Source organism: Scomber japonicus, chromosome 24, assembly GCF_027409825.1.
Source record: "Scomber japonicus isolate fScoJap1 chromosome 24, fScoJap1.pri, whole genome shotgun sequence".
Classification (NCBI taxonomy): domain Eukaryota; kingdom Metazoa; phylum Chordata; class Actinopteri; order Scombriformes; family Scombridae; genus Scomber; species Scomber japonicus.
This window is the reverse complement of record NC_070601.1, coordinates 8886677-8908165: the sequence shown is the minus strand read 5'-3', so window position 1 is coordinate 8908165 and position 21489 is coordinate 8886677. Positions and strand designations below refer to the sequence as shown.

Below are 21489 nucleotides of genomic sequence, written 5' to 3'. Positions count from 1 at the left end.
GGCATATTCCTGTTTGGCCCCTGATGAGATGACAATTTTAGGCTTTAAGAAGTTGGTGAAACGAACAAGTCTGTGTCATATCTGTAGGCTACTATGTATTGTACCACTTTTAAAATAATTAGGCTAATTGTAAAATTGCACAATTCATTTCACCCAGTTGCATGTTTGAGCCTGAAATAGCAACTCCTTGTTATGTCTAAAATAGTCATCCTACTCTTCAGGCTAAATTAAGCTTCCTCCCCCCTCTCTGGTCTCTGAAATAGTTCCGTCCATCATTCATTCAGGTGCATCTGGTTTTGAGTAGCGCGAGCGGCAGCAGCAGTACCTCCCATCGTGCGCAGCAGGAGCACAGCGGAGCACCTGTCTCGTGGTGGGGAGCTCGGGAAGCAGTGGCTCGCGGGCGCTCATGTTCTCCTTTGTGGTGTGAAACTGGAGCACGCAGCCCGGAACCCGCCAGCCCTCCGCTGGGCTGGACCGGAGCAGCCAGCCCTCTGGACCGATGTCCTGGCAGAAATGTCCCGACACATCTACATACGGAACAAGATTGGAGAGGGCATCCAGGCGCCCATCTTTCAGGTAAGCTTTCAGGTGACCTGAAGCTGAGCTCCTATGATAAAGTGTGTCACTTTCATAGCTTATTGGCAGCATAGAAAATACTCTAAAACCCTGAGCTGTTGACTTTCTAGTACAGATTAATATTCTTTATCATTTACTTAAAGGATACTATTAGAAGGGACCATGAAATACTTTGAGCTTCACACAAGTGGAATATATTGGGTGTAGTTAGTTTAATCATATAATTAAAGAAAAAACAATAAAATCTATCTATGCAACATAATGAAATCATGATATTGTAAGTTGACACTTTTTTTATCTTGTGTGTCATTTGTGTTATAAAACTTTTTTTTTTTTTTTTTTTTTTTTTTTACAGTTTACAGTTTTACTATTAAATAGTAAAATATCCATGTTTATAAAAACACAATGTGAAACTATTTAAGTTTTATGACTGACCTCCTGTGATCTGTTTATTAAGTTTATTTGTCTCATAGTTTGATATTTTAATTTATACCAAGTTTTTTATTTACAGTTGTTACAAATCTATATTACAGTTCTATATATGGCAGAGATAGTCATTTAAACCCTTTCTGAACTGTTTTATTGTCTTTTGCAAAGTTTAGAGTAGTTATAAAATGAAAATGAGGCTTTTAGATATTATTATATTATATTTTTTTATCTTTATTTTTACTCATTTTTCTTTTGAAGGTGTTTAATTAATTAGAGACAAAAATGAGCATTATAATAGAGGTTATACTAGTTGTTATTCAAAATGGTATGCTATTGCATGTATAAATGCCTCAGAAAAGAGCCAGTCGTGCTCTTGATGACTTAAATGTTTCCATATTATTTGCAAATTGCACTTCTGCCCTGATTTCATCAAATATAACAGATGGCTTCACTTAGTGTTTTAAAAGTCATACAGTGACCATGTTGTCCCTTGTCTCAGCCTGCAGCATTTGTTTTAATTGGCTATTAAATGTTAGAGTTGGTAAACTGTTCCAACAGTCTCTCTCTCTCTCATCTTAAAATGAACATTATATAGAAATGAAATGCAAGTTTATATACCATATATTTATAACTGTTGTTTTAAATGTTCTGCTAGGTGTACTATATGTTGACTGTATAAAATTAGGATTATTTTGGCAGATGTGTTAGGTCATACTGTAGGTTGCTTCACTTGGGTTAATAACTTATTTCACCTCAGTTTAATTGATCATGGAGGCTACTTGCTGATATTAAGGGTATTCATAGACTTGGCTAACTTTACCCTTCATCTCTTTTTTCGGCTTTTTGCTGTTGGCTTGAATTGAGAGAGAGAGAGAGAGAGCGAAAGAGAAGGAGAGATGGCAACCCAGATTAATGGCCCTGTTTCATAAATTCAGGAAAGTAGGCTCTGACTTCTTACCGGTGACATTGTCATTGACTCTGGAGATTTAAACAGAAATGGGGCAAATCACTGGCAGATAATTAATTTAGCTCCCTGGAGATGAACCTTGCTGGTATATTTGGACTTTTTGAAGAGAAACAGAAAGGAGGAGAGAGTCAGGAGACACGGAGACAAGGATGCAAGACAAAAGGCAAAAAACATACAGTATAAGGCACATTTGGTCATATTACTTGGTGTTATTTGGGTGCTGTGGCATTAATTCTTTGACCTTTTTGTACTGATGACATGAAAACACTTAAACCATGATGGGACATTAGATATCTAAAGTGCATGTTGATGTATTTAAATTGAATTTAAACTGCATGAAAACAAAAACAACAACAACTGTATTTTTATGCAACCTTGTAGTTAAATTCCCTGTAAATCACTTTGCATGGTGTATGAGCTTAGTGTAGTTTATCAGTATGAAAAGTTTTTCACCTGGTTGAGATCTTGTGTTTTTTCACACAGGTGAACCGAGGGACTTATTCCAGGAGGAGCCGCCTCAAGAGGTCTGATGGCAGCACCACCTCCACCAGCTTCATCCTCAGACAGGTACAGAAAGACCTGAAAGCTAATGTAAACATGCACATCATGTTCTTAATGAAAGGATTTCTAATAATGACTTCACTTTCGGACTTAGTAAAATCAAGACAACCTTTTTCACATTGCAACTTTAAAAACCGGGATTTCAAAATTCTTCAAAGTCACAAAAAATACCATAAGAAGCATCTGAATAAATATTTCAATTAAAGACAAGCAAAAAATGTTATATCATCTAGAATAACTCAAATAAGGGCAGAGAAAAGTCAGTTAAATGTCTTTGAGAACAAATAAATAGAAGATTATTATGAAATTAGTATAATGGACAAGGCAGATTAAAATGGGAGGTTGATAGACTCATTTATTTATAGTTAATCATCTGTGCACAGTTGGTGGTTAAAGGTGGCCCCCTGTGGAGTTTTTGCCCACTAGTGGTGCTGTCCTGCAGTCTTTTGGCAAGCATGTTCCTGTACAAGCACATGCGTGAGAATGACACGACTGGGGGGGGGGGGGGGGGGGGGGGGGGGGGGGGCAATTCACATCACTGTTGACTGCAGAGGGCGGTAATTTGCTGTCACTAGAAGGTTGTAATGCACCTATAAAGGAGGAAACAAAAGACAATTGTAAATGATGAAGGTTTTTAAAATGTGTTTTGTACTGAGCATTATTTGAAAAGTGAGTCTCTACAACACATGAGAAAAAACATGGGGCAGACTTTTATAATATGTTAAATACCACATGCTTACAAACATGTTGTATTTTAATATTCATATAATATTGCCTCAGTAGAAACACAGATACCTACTGTATATGTTACCTATCTGCAATATTTTATTTCTAACTTCTTGGAGTAGTTTTAGTGTGTGTTGTTTTAAATCCTCTGCTTCCTCCTCACTTTCTAAGTGGCCACTGGAGTGATGTACAGAGCTATGTAGTACGCTGTGCTGTAGGGAAATGACGGAGGTGTTTGCTCTCTTCTTCAGCAAAGCGTAGGCTGCAGATAGTGTGTAGCTGTATACCTAACTTAACACAGCAGACAGACTTTGTGAATATATACAGTATGTGGAGGTGGTACCAGTGTAGTAAAGGGTCAGTTAAGATTGGCATAGAGGGGACTAACCCCGAAGACCTGAACATATTCTCTTACCCTGAACTGTATTACCTGCCAATTGTATAAGTGCAGATTTGAATATAGTTTTAATGCAGATATTTGTACTGGATTTAATGGACATTTCAAACATTCACTGAGGTATTCATCATGATTCAATTGCAGTGTGGCTTATTGATACATTTGACAGGGTTAGTTGACAGTAAATCAAGCCTATATGAGAGTTCACTGTGGATTAAATGAGCAATAATGAGACATATGCCTTTTACCACAGAGGTCATGAAAATGTACAGGTACTCACCGTGTCTCTTCTGTGTGTAGTTTTCAAAATCATGAGAAAAGATTTAATTATTTTTTATTTTATTGATTCAAATGATGACATTCTGTTATAAGTAATGCTGACGAAGAAACCCTTCACTCACAAACACTCACTGAACACTTTATTAGGAACCTGTCTTATCACCACATTAACAAACATGAGCAAAGCAAAATATTAGGAACACTTTTCAACAGTTGCATGGATTGGTTAAGTAGTATATCAACAAAAAAAACACCTGCAATTTCATAACTGATCAGTGGTTTTGAGTCATTTTTCCAGAAAAAAAATCCTAATTCTCTGATTCCAGTCTCTGAAATATAAACATTCTGTGGTTTCTTTAGTCTTTGATGATTTTTGGGTTGTACACTCTTGGTTGGGACAATAGAAGAATTTTGAGGATGTGATCATGGACTTTGGGAAACAATAATCAACATTTTTTATCACCTTTCTGACCATGTCAACAAAATGAAAATATATAAAGTGAAAGTTTAATCTAAAGCAGGTGCACATGTATTCCTAATGAAATGCTCACTTAGTGTATTTTGGCCTCGCCTTCCATTAAGACTTTACTGGAAAAAATAAAGTATAAAAAAAATTAAATAATAATACAAAGTGGAGAGCTTTGGGGGGAACTTGGTCTGATGATCTCAGTATTTCTAAAATCTTGGCTACAGTCCGAGACTAAAGTGTCCCATTTAATTAAATACCCCCCTGAAAATCTAAATATATCTGCTTATAATTATTTTAAGTCTGAACCTGTAAACACTTATCGGTGAGACCGCAGCATGTTTTCTCAAGTTTTATTTTAGCAGCATAAATATGTCACTCATGATTTGTTTGTCAAAAGGAAATAAAACACCATTCCTTTAAACACACAGATCAACATACATATAAATATAGATTCATTAGATGTAATTATATAATCAAAATCAGATTCAATGTATTTTCTGTTCTCTCTTGAGATTAAATAAGCAGAGTGAGGATGAGAGGTAACAGGGAAATGGAGGATGCTGCTCCCCTCTTTTACGCCTCCATCCCCCTCCCCCGTTCCCCGCTACCTCCCCGCACTAAAAAAAAAAAAAAAAAAAAAAAAATCAAGGAGAGCGCTCATCCAAGCTGAGTGGACAGCCAGCCAGCCAATCAGCTCCTTGCACATTGGCTCTGTCATCAGGCTTGGATATTGAGGAAGGATCCACTGCTCTGCTGCTGCCGCCGCTGCCTCTGCTGCTCGCTGTGTATATGTATATGTGTGTGTCTGTGTGGGTGTTTGTGTGTGTGTGTGTGCGTGGAAGCCTGATGAAATGAAATGCCAGGATTGGGCTACCTCCAGGGAGAGCCTCTCCATCCTATAATGTGAGCCAGCCAGCAGCACTGTGGGATCAGGGAGAAGCTGCATCCATCAAGCGACGGGCCTCCGGAGGACCAGGCGTGATCCAACGGGAGGGGAGATATTTTTTTAAATTATTCTTCTCTGCTGTGGAGAGAAGGGATTGTCGTCATCCCCCCCCATCCATCCTTTTTTTCTCTGTGGTGCCCCCTCCTTTCTCCTCCGCCTCCACTCTCATTTTTTCCCCCTCATTCTTCTAGAGGCGCTCGTTGGAATATCAAACCTCCATGTATGACAATTTGTACCTGCATGGATTTGAAGACTCGGAGGCGGTGAGTGTTTGGAGATATGTGAGTGTATGTGTGTGTGTGTGTGTTTGTGTGTGTGTGTGTTTGTGTGTGTGTGTGTGTGTGTGTGTGTGTGTGTGTGTGTGTGTGTGTGTGTGTGTGTGTGTGTGTGTGTGTGTGTGTGAGTGTGTGTGAGAGAGAATCTTCCTTTGTGCTCTCCTGCTGTGTGTTTATTGATGGAGGTAGCTGAGTGTGCACACACATACACATAAGAGGCCTTTGATGGGTTAGCCAACGGTACAGCGTAGCGTGATCGTGGGCTATGCTTGGCTGGAAGGGGGTTGGGTGGGTGGGTGTTGGTGTATGTGTGAAGGAGGGGGGTGGGGGGGGGCACATTAGGCAGATGGCTTCTGATGTGTGACATTCACACAATTCTGTGTATATTCCTTGTTATATATACATATATGTATGTATGTATGTGTGATGTACAGTTCTGTATGTGCTCTATATGAAGATGCAATCTGGCTATAAACCTGTAAGGACCAACGTCAGGAAACAACCAGAGCCAGGAGGAGCCATTTAGTGTTCATCACACTCTGTGCCTCTCAGAGATGGACCGAGCCCTGATTCAAAGAGAAACATGGAAAGATGTTAATTACCCATTTCTCCCCTGAGGCCCATTTCACGGCTCCACTCAAACGATAAATTCTCGTGTGTCACATTTTTGAATTTATCACTATCACACAAAAAAATATGCAGCCGAGCTTTTCTCATCCGAACCTGCGACTACATGTTATAAGGCTCTGCCGAGGCTCGGAGAAACATGCATCGTGATGTCATTAAGTGGATTCTGATGTTGATGAGTCACATGCTGAAGCTACTCCATTGGATAATGGCTCGGATGCTACAGTGCACCCTCAAAGCTTCAACATATTCAGGAAATATTGTTCATAATGATTTGTTAGTATTGGATTGAAAGATTTTTATAAAAGATGTAAAATGGTGTTGATAGAGTCCACACAATGTATTATTCTATAAATAGTGTAGACTTGCTGTTAAAGGGCTATTTCACATATTCAGTGGATTTGTGAGAGACAGATTATAAGAACTGTTCAAATCAAAGCAGCAGATGTGGCGATATCTTGAATTTTAGTCTCTAGTATGGGTTAAGCCTTCAAAAACACTGGATCCTACATTTCCCATAATGCAACTCAATTAGACCCTCCCTGCCTGGTATATGCTCATATCTTCACTCCACATCCTCAGTTTATACTGCAGGCTTTCTCTTATAAAATTGAAATCGTGCTGATGACATCACTGTGACATCATCAGTGTTTGTTTGTCAGAGGCTTAGTAAACTGATGTATAAAATAGGTGGATTGCCCCTTTAATTTAAAAAAGGGAAGAAATCATGACCAGTCCAGCATAAATATTAATACATTTTTTCCTGTTAGTGATTTATCTGTTTGATTTATACGAGTAAACAGACACAAGCTTTATATTTCCTTTAATGAAGAAAGTATTTTAGTTCCCCACTGCACACATTCCAGATGAGGAGTGTGCTGAAGTCAGGCCTCGCCGCTGTTAGCTTGTAAAAAAAAAAAAAAAAAAAAAAGTGCTTAGCTGTGATGACTAGCTTGATTGATCTTCTTGAGGCTAATGGTCTTCCTTAATTGAATCATCATTAGCAGCTGATTGTTTAGATTAACACAGCAGAAGGAAGTGCTTGGTCCAGTTGTGTCCCAGCAAAAAAAACAAAAACACAACCTTACAGTACAAGAATTTCTGACTGTGCAGCAGGATGAATTCCAGCACGTCTCGAGGCACTAAACTGAGGCTTAAAAGCCCTGACTGTGCACAAGAAAATGGACTAAAAGGGAAAAAATCACAAAGTACCATTTCTGATATTCATTGTGGGTACCTATGTTTAGCAAAATGATAGAGATGTGTTATTGAACGACAAAAGTTCAGAAATCAGAGAACACAAATAACACAATAACCCTCTAGACTTTTGCTTGTGAATCTCGATGTGATTATACATTTTCATTTGAATGAGTTGACAGCAGATGTTGCTGTATAACTCTCATAATTAGTTGTGGTTAAAAAAAGGTTTGAGGAGATTAATGTCACTACAAACTATCATGTGTCACATGCAGAAATCAGGAATAATTATGTAATATTAGTTATTTTATGATATTTGTCTAATTTTAAAAGAGATTCTGTTTTTCCTGCTGCTGTTATGTTACTTATACTAAACATTCTGGACTTATTTGGACTCAGTTTTTTACTAATATCTAATTTAGTAGAAATGACATCTGTGTAGAGGGCAGTTTGCCATTACTTCATTTACTTTTGCCATAGTTTTAAAATCACGGGAATTCTTGTCTCTGTCACTTTGATGTCTTCCTTTTTGTTGTTGAATATTACTTTCAATGATTTATACTGCTCTTGAAATGTTAAAATATGTGTTGTTATTTGGTGTCACTATGTTTAAATGCCAGTGGAAACATTTGAAAATGCTGGTCTATAGAGAATTGAGCTTTTTGAAAAAGCTGAAAAAATGTCAGTTTTCAAAGACGTGATTGACTTCTTCTTTGTAGCAGCAATGATGAGAATACAACTTTCTATTTTCTGTGATCTGTGGCTTTGTATGTCAGTGATGCAGATCATGCAATACTTGTGTATTATGACATACTGCAAATTCTCTTGTAAAAGCCAAATAGTGGACAGACCTCACATAAAAGTCAGTCTGTATGAATAAATAAAGAGCTTGGGAAAAAATTGGAAAACCCCAAATGTCATGTTTGATGATAAAAGTTTTCTAGGAAAGTGAAACGTTAATGCCGATTCAACCACTAAAAGTGCACAGATCAGACAATTGGAAATATGATCAAATTAATGAAAATTTGAGTTTCTAATAAAGATGTGGTTTAGTTATCATTACATATGTATATAATATATCTATATATTATATCTCACTTATCTCAGATGAGAATAAAATAGTAACCGTGTAAATAATTTGTCAGTGTTTATTAATTATGATTGGCTGAAGTAAAAATAAGTGGAGAAGTTGGCCATATTTGTCACATTAGAAGAGATTTCACAATTGTTGTGGGTTTTGTCAACAATTCTTATGTCTGGTGTATTCCCAATTAAATGTATTGTTTATGGAAGCCAATTAACGCCAAGAAAAGAGGAAAATTAAAAACAAGTCAAAGTTATACTAATGATTTACCATTTAATAATTTTGACTTAGTATCCTCAGTTATTTTGATTTATTGTCCCATAATTTAATCTTATAATTTGCTTCCTATGTTTTTATTTTTTATCAACACTTTTCACCACTTTTCATTTTTTTTTATTTGATTTTCTTGCATAAATGAAATGACGGCATGGATGAGCGATGCCTGCAAGCTAGGTCAGGCAACCTAATACAACTCACATGCCATATTCTGCTCACTGTAACATACAGTATAGCCAACACAGCATTATAATCACACATTGAAGCCGTCAGTGCTCACTCATCACATGGGTTCTTGCTGCTGCTGCTGTGGCTGTTGTTCATACAGTGTTTCAAAAGTCCCACCTCCACCCTCTGAGTGGAGGGCAGAGCCTAGATCAAAGCAAACACTAATGCTATACATTCTCTACATTAACATAATAATCTAATCCACATGAGCTGGCTGACAGAAATGAGCTTCCATATTGGTTACCAATCAGGAAATTGTTAAATTATCGGGAAATTTAAATTTGGATAGACTGCACTCAGTGTGTGTCAGTGTCACATTTCATGAACTCATGGCATCAAACAAGGCATAAAACAAGCCAAAGAAAGAAACTCATCACCAGTCAGAACAGTCTGGTAGCATGAGGTTACCGTGTGTGGTCATACAAACTGCTGACGGCACGGGAATGAAAACTCCACTTTGCTCCTGGCAGTCTGTTCTTTTCTGCATCATCCATTTCACCTGTTCTGCATTCACGGTGCCAAGTCACCACTCTGGACTTGGCACTGTGATTACAAATTGATGTGAACCCCAAAAACCTGTGTCAATTTTTTTTCCACTTTTTTTTTTTTTTAAGTTGACCTCATTGTGCTTGGCAGTTGTAATCCTTTCTTTAGCTGCTACTGGGATGAAGCTTGAGTGCCACCTTTGTTTACAATATGGTTAATGTCATCATGTGTCTGTATGAACCTGTGCGCTCTTTCTTGTCTTTTCAATGAGACAATTTAGGTCTTGCAAATGCTTTTTCTGACTTTAAGTCCCTTTTATTGGCAGGTTAAACTCTCGCCCACTGTCTTACCACTGTGAAGAGGTTCTGAGTGTAGTTTTTCTCATGATACCTGATTTCTTTCTTACAGTAAATGGGTTTGATTTTTTTAACAATGAATTGACCGTATTAGGGGAGCAGATTGCTATTGTTAATCTGCATTAGCCATACCTTGATCATGCATTTATAGTGCTGTGACGATTTCCTGTTGCTCTTAATGGAGCTTTGCCCACTGCACTCTACTGGCTCAGCAGGGTAAAGTTTTACAGCAACTCTTACTGACAGGAAGGTCTAGACTATTTTTAACTGCTGGTAGAAGGGTTGTAGTCTGGTATCTGTCTCGATACTAATCTTGCAGTGTTTTCTCATTGTCTCAAACCTCAAATACTTTTAATATCTGTCAAAGATCTCCAAGTAATCAAGTCTACATTGCCAATAGAAAAAGATGAAGCTGATGGCAGAACAAATGTGTAGAATTAGACTACAAGCCTAAAAAAAAATTGAGTTTGTATCCCAGCTGTACAGCTTCAGTAACACAACGGTTGATTTCTGTTTGCAGGGCTCAGCTGATTCGTACACTAGCAGACCATCAGACTCAGATGTCTCTCTCGAGGAGGAGCGGGAGGTGCCGGCCCAGGTCCAGAGCCAGAGCCCAAGCCAGAGCCAAGGACCGGGACAGAGCCGTCAGGAAAGGGAGCAACAGGCCACCATTCAACTGGAGAGAGCCAAGGTAGCTATCCTGCAACACTGTTAAGCAAGTCTCAGCATTAGATATATTGGAGTCTCCAAGTTTTGGTAATCAATGGTCTTCAGCAGATAGACTGCTACTGTGTGGGTAAACTTGGTTTCACATGTTAAAGCAGGGCACTAAAATCCTCCAATATGTTTAATTTCTGTTACCTGCTGAGTGTAACTGTGTTTCCGACCTCCAGACCAAGCCTGTGGCATTTGCTGTAAGGACCAACGTCAGCTATTGTGGCGCTCTGGATGAGGATGTTCCAGTACCAGCCACAGCCATCTCCTTTGACGCCAAGGATTTCCTCCACATAAAAGAAGTGCGTGTGTACTTTTTTTTTTTTTTTTATCAAACATGACACCTAGCATTCCTACTGCTATGTACAGCTCAATCTGCTCCAGTACTGATAAACATTTTTTTCATTTTCTTCGTTGTTTTGTTCTGTTGATTTTTTTTTTTTTTTTGGTTGTCGTCCTCAGAAGTTCAACAACGACTGGTGGATTGGACGGTTAGTGAAAGAGGGCTGCGAGATCGGCTTCATCCCCAGCCCTCTGAAGCTCGAGAACATCCGGCTCCAGCAGGAGCAAAAGAGAGGACGAGTCCAAGGGTAAGTAACAGAAAGACACACCTGTCTCACTGTATTCCTCATAAATTCTGCATTTTATGGTCACACATGAGTCTATGAATTAACAATAGAGGTAACTATTGGCATATCATTCTTTGAAATTATTGGAAATTATTTGGTGTACTGAAAACTATGCAACAAATCATGAAAAGCTACTTGAAGAGTTTTATAATGACTAAATCAACGGAAGGAAATAGATTCATCTGACAAAATTAAAGTTGCTTTTTTGTGTAAAAGAGACACATTTTTACTTTGCTTATCAGGTCAGGTATGAAAGGGAGATAGAATTTACTCAAAAATAACAAATAATAAATTGAACTAGAGCTGATACAACTGATTCACTGATTGATCAACAGGAAGTTTGTTTTAGTCATTTTTCCAGCAGAAATGCCAAATATTTGCAGTCTCTGGCTTCTGTCATGTGAGGATTTACTGTTTTTCTTGTCATATATGACTGTAAACTGATTATATTTTTGAGTTTTGAATTGTTGACATTAAAAATCACCTTGAACTAAATTATAATGGTCACTGTCATCTGACATTTAAGGGACAAAATGATTGCTTTAATAATTGAGAAAATAATCTGCAGATTAATTACTAATGAAAAATCATCATCATTGCCAGTTGCCAGTTTTTGACTTGTACAGAAACAGAAATATTATTGAGAGTACTTATATATATAATAAATATATTATGTTGTCAAAGGTACAGTCAGTGTCTGTCCATACAGACGCTTTGGTAAAAGCTTATTAATCTCTCACTCTGTAAATCTTTCTATGATTTATTTAAAGTTGTACTTTGACACAGGTCTGCTCATGTCTATTTACTCCATCTCTTCTACTCATACAGACAGTGAAACACTTTCAATAGCTGCAATTAGCGGTCCGATCAGCCTTCTAGTTTCTTTGAGTGCGTAATGTGTCTTGAAGGTTCTGTCATCCAGAGTTTGTACAGTAACTCACATGCACTTCCTCAAGCCTTACTGTTGAGTTTTTAATACTAATCTTACTAGACTGAAGTGCTTCAGTGTTTCATTTACTAGTTTGGCCTCAGTGGCTTTTTGTCACTGGAGCCTCTCAGACAAGGAAAGACATTCAAATCCCATTCATCACATGTACATTTACATTGTAGCTAAAAAACAGTGGCCCCGTGTGAGATATGCTGCCTTTCAGGGGTGTTGGAATGTTGGATGTTGGAATAGAAAATAGTCAGTGTTTTTTGATATGAGATTTCCTTTTTTGTATCTTCTCTCTTTTTTTCTGTTTATTATTGGATTATGGTCTTATGTATTGTAACTGATCAGCTGTAAATTTCACATTTCCAACGTCCATATGGAACACAGCATAACATTTGGCCTTTACACTACATGCTACTCAAGCCAGCCTTTGTCACGAATAGTTTTGATTTTGTTGGCCAATGTTCCAATTGTGATTTAGATGGAGATCTGATATAGGGAAATGAATGCTTTGTGTGCATAAAATCATCCCAGAAATAATCATTTGACTAAATGAGACATTTTTCATCTCATATTTATTTTGTCGTCTGGCAAAACTTGAACTCACCTTTTACCTTTACCTATTCAACCCTGAATTGTTAGTTGTTGTTTTTTTTCCCAATTTGGTCATTTCAGCCTTGGCAATTTTATTACTTTTTTACTTTTCCTGTAATTTTCCACATTAATACCATGGTGTGTTTCTGTCTTTCTTTATCCCCTCTTGTCTTTTCCAGTAAGTCTGGAGGCAACTCTTCTTCCAGTGTAGAGGATGAGGTATCTGCCTCTATCAGACCCCTCATATCCTCAGCAGGTGAGAGCATTGGTCAGGGGGAGAGGGCTGTTAGTAGCCAGCTGCCAGCTTAGAGCCAACTTTCCAGAACCACAACAACATAGAGAAAATAAGACTCTAAAGCCTTCCCATGTCTCTGCATAGAGCATAAGTTCACTGCGTAGAGTTGTTGTTCCCATGATCCTCCTCTTCCTCCAGTTGAGGACTGCAGGCGCTCTGAGACTGGGGCTTACCACAGTGTGAACCCAACGACAAGACTATGAACCCCCCCTGAACTGCACTCATGTGACTTTGTGAATATAACCATAGGACAATAGAAATACTTTTTACATGTTTTATATTTATCTGCATCATGCCGGTTATCCTTGATAGGTTTCATTTGCTTAAGAAAAAAAAAAGATGCAAAGTTGCTTATGTGAAGCATGTTTTTCTGAGATATTCTGGTGACACCTCCCCCAGCAGCAGCCACTGACGACACTGTCACTGTCTTCTCTCCCCTCCTACAGGAAAGCAGAAACAGAAAGTGGTAAGTTGGTGACGGTAAAAACCCACTCATTAACCATCCACTCGACTCGTGTTGCTGCCATCATTAAAATGACAAGAACTAATAGCACTGAAGCAGGAAGTTACAGCCTCATGTCACATCATAGAGAGCACAATACTTCAGCACTACTGAAGTATACAGTGCCAAATGATCACATTACTGTGATGCCAAAGTACTGAAGACTTCCTTTACACTTATAGTTTTGATGAAGTTTTTGGGGAAAGCGGGAGGAATTATTTGAAGTCTTGCTGAATATTAGATAAGATGGCTCTGTCCAAAGTTTAAAAACCTCAACCAGCACCTCATAAGATACTTATTAAAAAACTATCCCTCTGGAAGACTGAATGTTCTTACATGATTTCAAGTATTAGACTATTACTTTATGCAAAGAAGTAAAGGTCAGGAGGTCACCACAATCATAAAGAAACATCATGAAACATTATGTAGTAAGAGTTTCTTGTACTAACCAGTTTCAATAGTCATCTAGTATCCAGTCAGGTGTTTCTTTCTGTTTCTGGTGTTTGTTGAAATTCAAATATCACCAATGCTACAGCTTTATTACATAACATGATTGGCTGCACCCCAAATGTTATCTTTATTTATTTTACTTTCAATTCATTTATGTTATTTATATTTTACATAATATTTAACATTTATGTGGTTTAAATTTTTCATACATCATTTAAAGTAGTTTTTTTTCATAAATTTCAAAGGGTATATTTTAGGTCTTGGTTTAATTGAGGTCTCCAGTCTGAATTTATTAACTGTTAAGAACAAAATAAAACAACAACAACAACAAAGTTTTTTAATTGCACCACTTTTGTATATTTCAAAGAATACATTTAAGCCACATGAAATCAGAAGCATGGTGTTGAAGGTAGAATATTTGAACTAATACAAATTTTAGAAACGCTATAGGAATTTGATTTGTATTTTCTATTGATTTAGGTTGTGTCTTCTAAATAAATGTACATAATATCTAGTAATATCTCGTATTATCTCTTTGGCATGGCGTGGTGTCGTTTTTCTACTTCTTATTGTAGTATTTGGTCTGGTGTAGTGTTAATGAGTTAGACCGTAGTTTTGTTTCTCACAACATCAGTGTACAGTAGTCATATCCATCCATCTATGTAGCAAATGATAAAACATTTATTATTAGGTCAAAATGTAATAACATGTTCCTCTAAATGTGTTGAAATGATAACTAAATCTGTTAATGAAGTCACTTAACAGAAGAGTGATTGCTTAAAACTAATATGAAAAACTAAAATAAATAGTATGATAATGTACAGTATCAGAATTTTTTGCAGTCTTAGTCAAGAAACATTTACTTTTTATTACATTTTGATCTTAAGTCCATTATCATTTGCTACATGCCCAACATGGCAATATACCAGCCTCCCATTTAACACATCTGATTGTAATTCAAGTTCATCATTACAGCTGTCTGCTCTGAATATTTTGTTTAACAGTGTTTTCTGTGGAGTTATTTTGGGTCCATTGTCTTGCTCTTAATGAGAAAACTGCCGCTGACTCAACATCTTTGCATTGACAGACGGAGCACGTCCCCCCATATGACGTGGTTCCTTCCATGAGGCCAGTGGTGCTGGTGGGACCGTCACTGAAAGGTTATGAGGTGAGCTTCGGTTGAAAAGAGAATGAACATTTATCATTGGTGATTAAGAGCATTTACTCAAATGCCACACGTAGCAATGATTCATACTGGCATTCTTTATTAGTACTGAAAATCAGAGCAACATGCAGAAAGGACAAGATCACAGAAAAAAAGATGAGTCCTGCGTGTCTTTCCTCAAGTCCCCCAAAAATAGCTCCCTGTTGGCGCAGTTAATTGTGAGTGTGTCATCGCCCACGTAACATCCAGATTGCAGCCAGACTAACGAGGAGACTGGGAGGTCAGATGAAAATATGTTGTGTAATTGGCAGATTTTGGCTTTTCTGCCGAGAATATCCTCCCTCAGCTGTCTTATTGCTTCCATTACTTTTTATAAATGCATGTACACACACACACACACACACACACACACACACACACACACACACACACACACACACACACACACTGCACATAAGGGACTCTATCCAGTACTATAATTCACAGGAAGTACTCATATGATATAACTTAAAACTTAACATAAAGAAAATGCTGCTGTGAATAAATTCCTTGAAGAAGAGTCACCGTGAATCATTCTCACATCAGATCATACATTATTTTGGTTTTTAACAGCAGTTATGCCATCTGTGTTTTTCTCTTGGGATTTACCTAATGGATCATAGAGGGCTTGAGCCTATCTGAGCATGCATTAGGCAGAGGGGTGGGGGGTGGGGGGGTCCGACTTATAAGAACAGTCCCATGTATTGCAATTACGAGTCTTCATTTCAGCAGTTTGATTTAGCTGGTAGTGGAAGGCAGAGGACTAAAGAAATGACCAGGGTTGGGATTTCATGTCACAGTAGAAACAAAGTTTGCTGTACTCTTGTGCCTTACTGACATCTTCTCCTCTTCTGTGCAGGTAACGGATATGATGCAGAAAGCACTCTTCGACTTCCTCAAGCACAGGTTTGATGGCAGGTAAAGGCAAACCTCTGAATTTTAACATATTTAAATTTAGATTTTTTTGGATCCAGTATTTTTTTAGAAATGTTAAAAATATAAAATTTTTCACTGTACTGCCCCGACAGGCCAATAGGAAACTATCAGCTACTGTGGACAAGATGCATTTTTCAAATCTAACCGATACATACATGTGAATCTGTTTTAATATGTTCTTTTTGCAGAATATCTATCACACGAGTCACTGCAGATATATCATTAGCCAAGAGGTCTGTTCTCAACAACCCCAGTAAGAGGGCCATCATTGAAAGATCCAACACTCGGTCCAGCCTAGGTAAGAAATGCTGATGTTCCACTTGGCTCACTTTATTTTCACTTTAGTCTGTAAAAACAAAGCTGCATCTTTTATATTTTAGGCACACAGGCAGAAACATGAAAACCATCCTTACATATAAACTGAACTGTAGACTTTATAGTTTCCATCATGAGTATCAAATCATTGGGTAAGTAACTTCAACGGAGGTGTTATATTTTAATTGTGTCTTATCTCTTCAGCTGAAGTGCAAAGTGAGATTGAAAGGATCTTTGAGTTGGCTCGCTCCCTGCAGCTGGTGGTGCTGGACGCTGACACCATCAACCATCCAGCTCAGCTCCTCAAGACCTCCCTGGCCCCCATCATCGTCCATGTTAAAGTATCCTCGCCAAAGGTACTGTTTGTTGGGGGAGGGGAGGGCAGGTTTAATTGAACTCAAACACAAAGTACCCAGTTCATTTAGTTGGTTACATGGATTATTCAGCCTCAACATTATGTCAAGCCTGGACAAAACAATAGGAAGCATAAGAAAATTGAGCATATCATATGATTTCCACAGCTGCTGTCCCACAGCAGACTCACTCAGCTGGTGGAGACAAACAACAAGATCCACTAGACATGTTAAGAAAGAATTCCAGCATATTTAAGGTAATGCTCTCTATAGGTTGATATTTTCCCTCCACTGATGTAGCAACTCAGCACAATGTTCCCTCTAAACAAGCATGAAGTACTATACTTTAAAGCCTCTGACTAGTGTGTAGGAGTCAGTAGAGGCTTCTGCACCAAGCTATCTGCACCATGGCACCTTTGCATGGAAGAGAACGCCTGCTGCACTTTCCCTTTACACTGGGACTACAGCAATGATCATTCAGACTGATTGTCTGATTGATACAAGAGAACCTCCCAAATAGTACCGGAGATCAGTAAAGTTATGTCTTCAAATTTGGATTGAAAAGTTGTACTCATTTAAAGGCAATGACACACTGGTCAGGTGGGTTGCACACTTCAACACACAAACACCCTCCTAGCATGGAAAATGCACGCTCTGATGCAGATGACCGGTAAGGCTGACTGGTATACAAACAAATCAGAAAGCAGCAATAAGACCTGCAAAATCAGACTGCAACCTCATGAGTCCAGTTCTGTCACCTTTTGAAAATTCTGAGCAGATATAAAAACTTTATTTGGATTTTTCATATTGTGTTAACTCAACCGGTTATAATTTTTATAAATAATATTTACTGTTGTGAAGGCTGTTTATATTTTTGGCTTTAAAATTGTTTAATTGAAATATATTGAGCCTATACTGGAATCAAATTAATACTCACCATCTTCATTTTTTATTTTTGGAAGGTAAAAATCCCAAATTAACTTTAAAGTGCAAACCTAAAAATGCTGCAACTGAAAGGTGCTTTTTCACCAGCAACATGGACAAGTATACATTCAGTGGATTAAGTGCGACTATTTAAAGAGGATGAGTTAAGGCAGGCAAAGATTCAATTAATAAAACACTCAATCCCACAGTTCATAAAAGAGAAGTGATATAATGATTAAAAGATATTAATTTCACATCATCATCATCATCATCAATTAACCAATCTGAAAGTTGAAAAATAGACACCAGAGTGTGCACGGACAAAAACAAAATCACTGAGGGAAAACCTCTCCCATTGCTTGTTATGAATTAGAACTCATCATGTGATGAGGAGGGTATACCGGGTGACCTGAAACGAGTGCACCCAAAGCTGCGATGCTTTTAGTTCAGTGTAACTAGAGCATCATGTACTTTTCCTACCTTATCATCCAGGTTCTGCAAAGGCTAGTCAAGTCCAGAGGGAAGTCCCAGAGCAAACACCTGAATGTCCAGCTTGTGGCAGCTGACAAACTGGCCCAGTGTCCACCGGTAAGTGGCTCTCCTCATTTACTGTATCAGCTAATGGATTGTTGGCCTCTCATTTCTTTGTTTGTTTGATTTTTATTGATGAACAATGATGTGACTGGTTCACAAATGCCTCCCAATTTCATATGAGATTCAGTCATATGTTTTGTATAAAACCAAAATAACCATTCCACCAAGGAATTGCTTGCATTTAATCAAGGTTTTAATCAGATGCTAGAAGAATTTACATAATTTGACATAATTTCAACCAACTATGTGCTTATTCAGTTAAAATCAACACCCTTATCCTAAATCTTGTATTTTATTCTTGCTTCTTGTATTTTTATATTATATATTTACATTCTTTACACAGTACTTACTAACACAACGGGACCCAGAATGTCAGTGTGAAGATCATTTCATCTTATTCTCATCATTAGTTTCAACTTGCTCTCCCTCTCCCACCATCTGCTGATCACAGGAAATGTTTGACATCATCCTGGACGAGAACCAGCTGGAGGACGCCTGCGAGCATCTCGCCGAATACCTCGAGGCCTACTGGAAAGCAACCCACACCTCGATGGCAACGCCCCTAAACCCCCTGTTGGGACGCAACCTGGGCCCCACCACTCTTACCCCCTACCCCACCAGCATCTCTGGACTGCAGGTAAACACCCACTAGTCCCTTTTAGGAATATTAGCTGTTCAAATTAATCAAGTTTTTTCCTTTTAAAGAAAAGGTTTTCAGGCATTGTAATCCTTCCTCATCTCCTCGGCAGTATAAGCAATACAACACAAGCCAACTGAAATGTCATAATTGGAAAATTGTGGTTAAACTGACCTAACCTAAAATGACCTAAACTCAACCTAATTTTGAGCAGAATTGTGTTGCACCAGCCTCACTTGTGTCTGCCGTATGTTCCTGTGATTAGCAGAGCCAAAGAATGCGACAGAGCAACCACACGGGAGACCATTCTACCCCAAACGAACGACGCAACCTGATGACATCAGACGAGAACTACCACAATGAGCGGGCGCACAAGGGACGCAACCGCATGTCGTCTGGGTCACAGCATAGTCGGGAGCAGCAGGACCCCTACCAGGACTACCAGGACCCCTATCAGGATGCATACAAGCCACACCGCAATCGCAGTTCACCGGGCAGCTACAGCCATGACTCCCGGCACCGGCTCTGAGCCCACTTCTATCATGTCTGGGGCCCAAATGCCCCAGATTCCACCTGAAATAAACGCTGCATCGGAGCCAAGACGGTCCCAAATTGTACCTTTTTTGTTTTTGGTTTGCGTTAATTTGTTTTTATCTACCTGGCTATTTTTCTCTCTTTCAAGATCTAATGAATTCACGTTCAGGTGTAAGTTTTTGGTCAAGCTGCCAGGGCAACCCCGTCAATCAACGGCACGAGTAGTCAAGAGGTTCAGGTTGCCAGTATTTACTAATTCCTTACATTTCTGTGGGACCTTTTTGGGATTGTACTAACACAATGCTCAGCAGACATGCAGCGCAGATTGTGCTCATTGCCTGTGTCAGCAAGCTAATTATGGATAGTGGTCAGATGGTGATGGTGTAGGGGCTTCTAAGTGCCTGGGTCATCACACCAGGTCGGAGGGAAGTCCACTGCACACAGACTGCTGAAGGCTGCTGACCCCTATCCTGGGCCATGTATAAATCCTTTCACCATTTAGCTTATTGCATGCTGATAGATGATCAAACTCTGCATCCACTACATCGATATTTTGTACCTAGCATTCTGGATTCTCCTATGATGAGGTGTAGATATGGAGGTCCAATTTTCTAAATCACCTGATTGTGGACAGGCGGTTGGTAGTGGGTTTGAGGGAGGGGGTGGGTGGGTGTGCAGATGATATCTGGCTGCTAGTTTTGAAAACTGGTGCTTCACATTCCCAAACTATTTTGCTATTTGAAAGTCACTTTGAGCAAGGCCAGCTTTTCTGTAGCATAGCTTTAGGCTTTCATTTGGGTGAAGACCCTCACCGTCATAAGCAGAACAGATTCTGATGGTACTGGGATCAGATCTCAGTGACACTGTAGGAGAAGGCAATACTGCTTCTGTTTTAAACAGCTAGCACTTAGAGAGTTAGAGAAGGCAATAGCTGTGACAGTCTGTCAGATAGTGTAGAGAAATACAATAGCAAAATACTACTTGAGATGCCATTTGATGTTGTTGAGATGTGGACTGGCATAAAAACCAATTCTGTGAGAACCTATCAAGCAGTTTGGGATCTTCAGTTTGATGTTTTCGCCCCTGCCAGTTGAATAATAAGATCGGGAACTGTTTTTATTTTTGTGTTTCATAGACCTAAAAGAGCATCTGCTGCTTTATTAGCATTGAAATCAAAGCAGTATAAAAATAAAACAAGCATACAGTACAGATGTTGGTTGCCAAGTCAACAGTAGTACAGTAGTTCAATGGTCTGCCTCATGTGATTGGTTCATGGCCATTGAAGTTCCTTCCTGTGGTTTTATGGGATTAAAACATTAAAAATGTGACATGGCAGGATCGGTTGCATCAAGTTCATTCTCTGTGTAGCTGGCATGTTGTCCTGACTGCAGAGCATGTTTCCTCCAAGCGTAAAATAGAACCCTACTGTAACCAAGTTGATGTTTGTAGAAGTATAAGGCACCTTTCTCCAAAAAAATAAAAAAACAAACAAACAAAGAATTTAAAAAGAAAAGAAGAAGATGGTCCAAATTAATGATGAACAACATCTCTGGAACCCTGAGGTTTGTAACTCAATATACAGATATGGTTAACAGAGAAGTTTTGGTTTATGTCATTCTGAAACTAAAGTTATAAAGAGTGGTTGCATGACTCAAAAGAGGAGCCATCAAAATGATAATAGTTTCTATTAAATTAGAATTATGTTATATGGTAGAAAGTGCACTAAAACAACTGTCTCTCACTCACAAAAAGGTTCTGTTAAGACAACACGGGCAAGAGTTTACCGAACCCACATGGTGCTTTCCACATGATGTGTGGAAACAGAGCTGCTGCGGTTGCTAGTAATGTTTATGAGGCTTGTTATCTTTATCTTAATTTACTGTACATATCTTATTCTCTTGATATATCACATTATCTTGTGACTATGTCTTAATTATCACATTATCTCCAGATCACAAACTAGCTAGCCAATTTAGGCTAAGCCTAAAAAAGATG

At 38.5% G+C, this 21489-nt stretch overlaps 1 protein-coding gene across 7 annotated transcripts; it reads left to right on the top strand.

The window, feature by feature from the left end:
* The first annotated feature begins 513 nt into the window (after positions 1-513).
* Positions 514-19489, top strand: LOC128354560 (voltage-dependent L-type calcium channel subunit beta-4-like). 7 transcript variants are annotated; one of them, XM_053314777.1, is made up of 15 exons: positions 514-576; positions 2456-2539; positions 10400-10465; positions 10520-10570; positions 10773-10895; positions 11056-11183; positions 12930-13006; positions 13492-13511; positions 15085-15165; positions 16061-16119; positions 16326-16435; positions 16657-16808; positions 18222-18317; positions 18775-18960; positions 19229-19489. In XM_053314777.1, exons 1-15 carry the CDS (start codon positions 514-516, stop codon positions 19487-19489), a joined length of 1557 nt encoding a protein of 518 aa, XP_053170752.1. The 7 variants fall into 7 exon arrangements, with proteins under 7 accessions (XP_053170752.1, XP_053170750.1, XP_053170751.1 ...); XM_053314775.1 differs by having other exon boundaries at positions 10400-10477; positions 10529-10570; positions 11056-11180; positions 12924-13006; XM_053314776.1 differs by having other exon boundaries at positions 10400-10477; positions 10529-10570.
* Positions 19490-21489: the final 2000 nt, after the last annotated feature.

Coding starts and splice junctions, on each gene's coding strand:
- LOC128354560 (XM_053314774.1), top strand. CDS start 514: ATGTCCCGACACATCTACATACGGAACAAGATTGGAGAGGGCATCCAG. Junction 13,512..15,084: donor GAAAGCAGAAACAGAAAGTG/GTAAGTTGGTGA, acceptor TTGCATTGACAG/ACGGAGCACGTCCCCCCATA. Junction 16,809..18,221: donor TTAAAGTATCCTCGCCAAAG/GTACTGTTTGTT, acceptor CTTATCATCCAG/GTTCTGCAAAGGCTAGTCAA.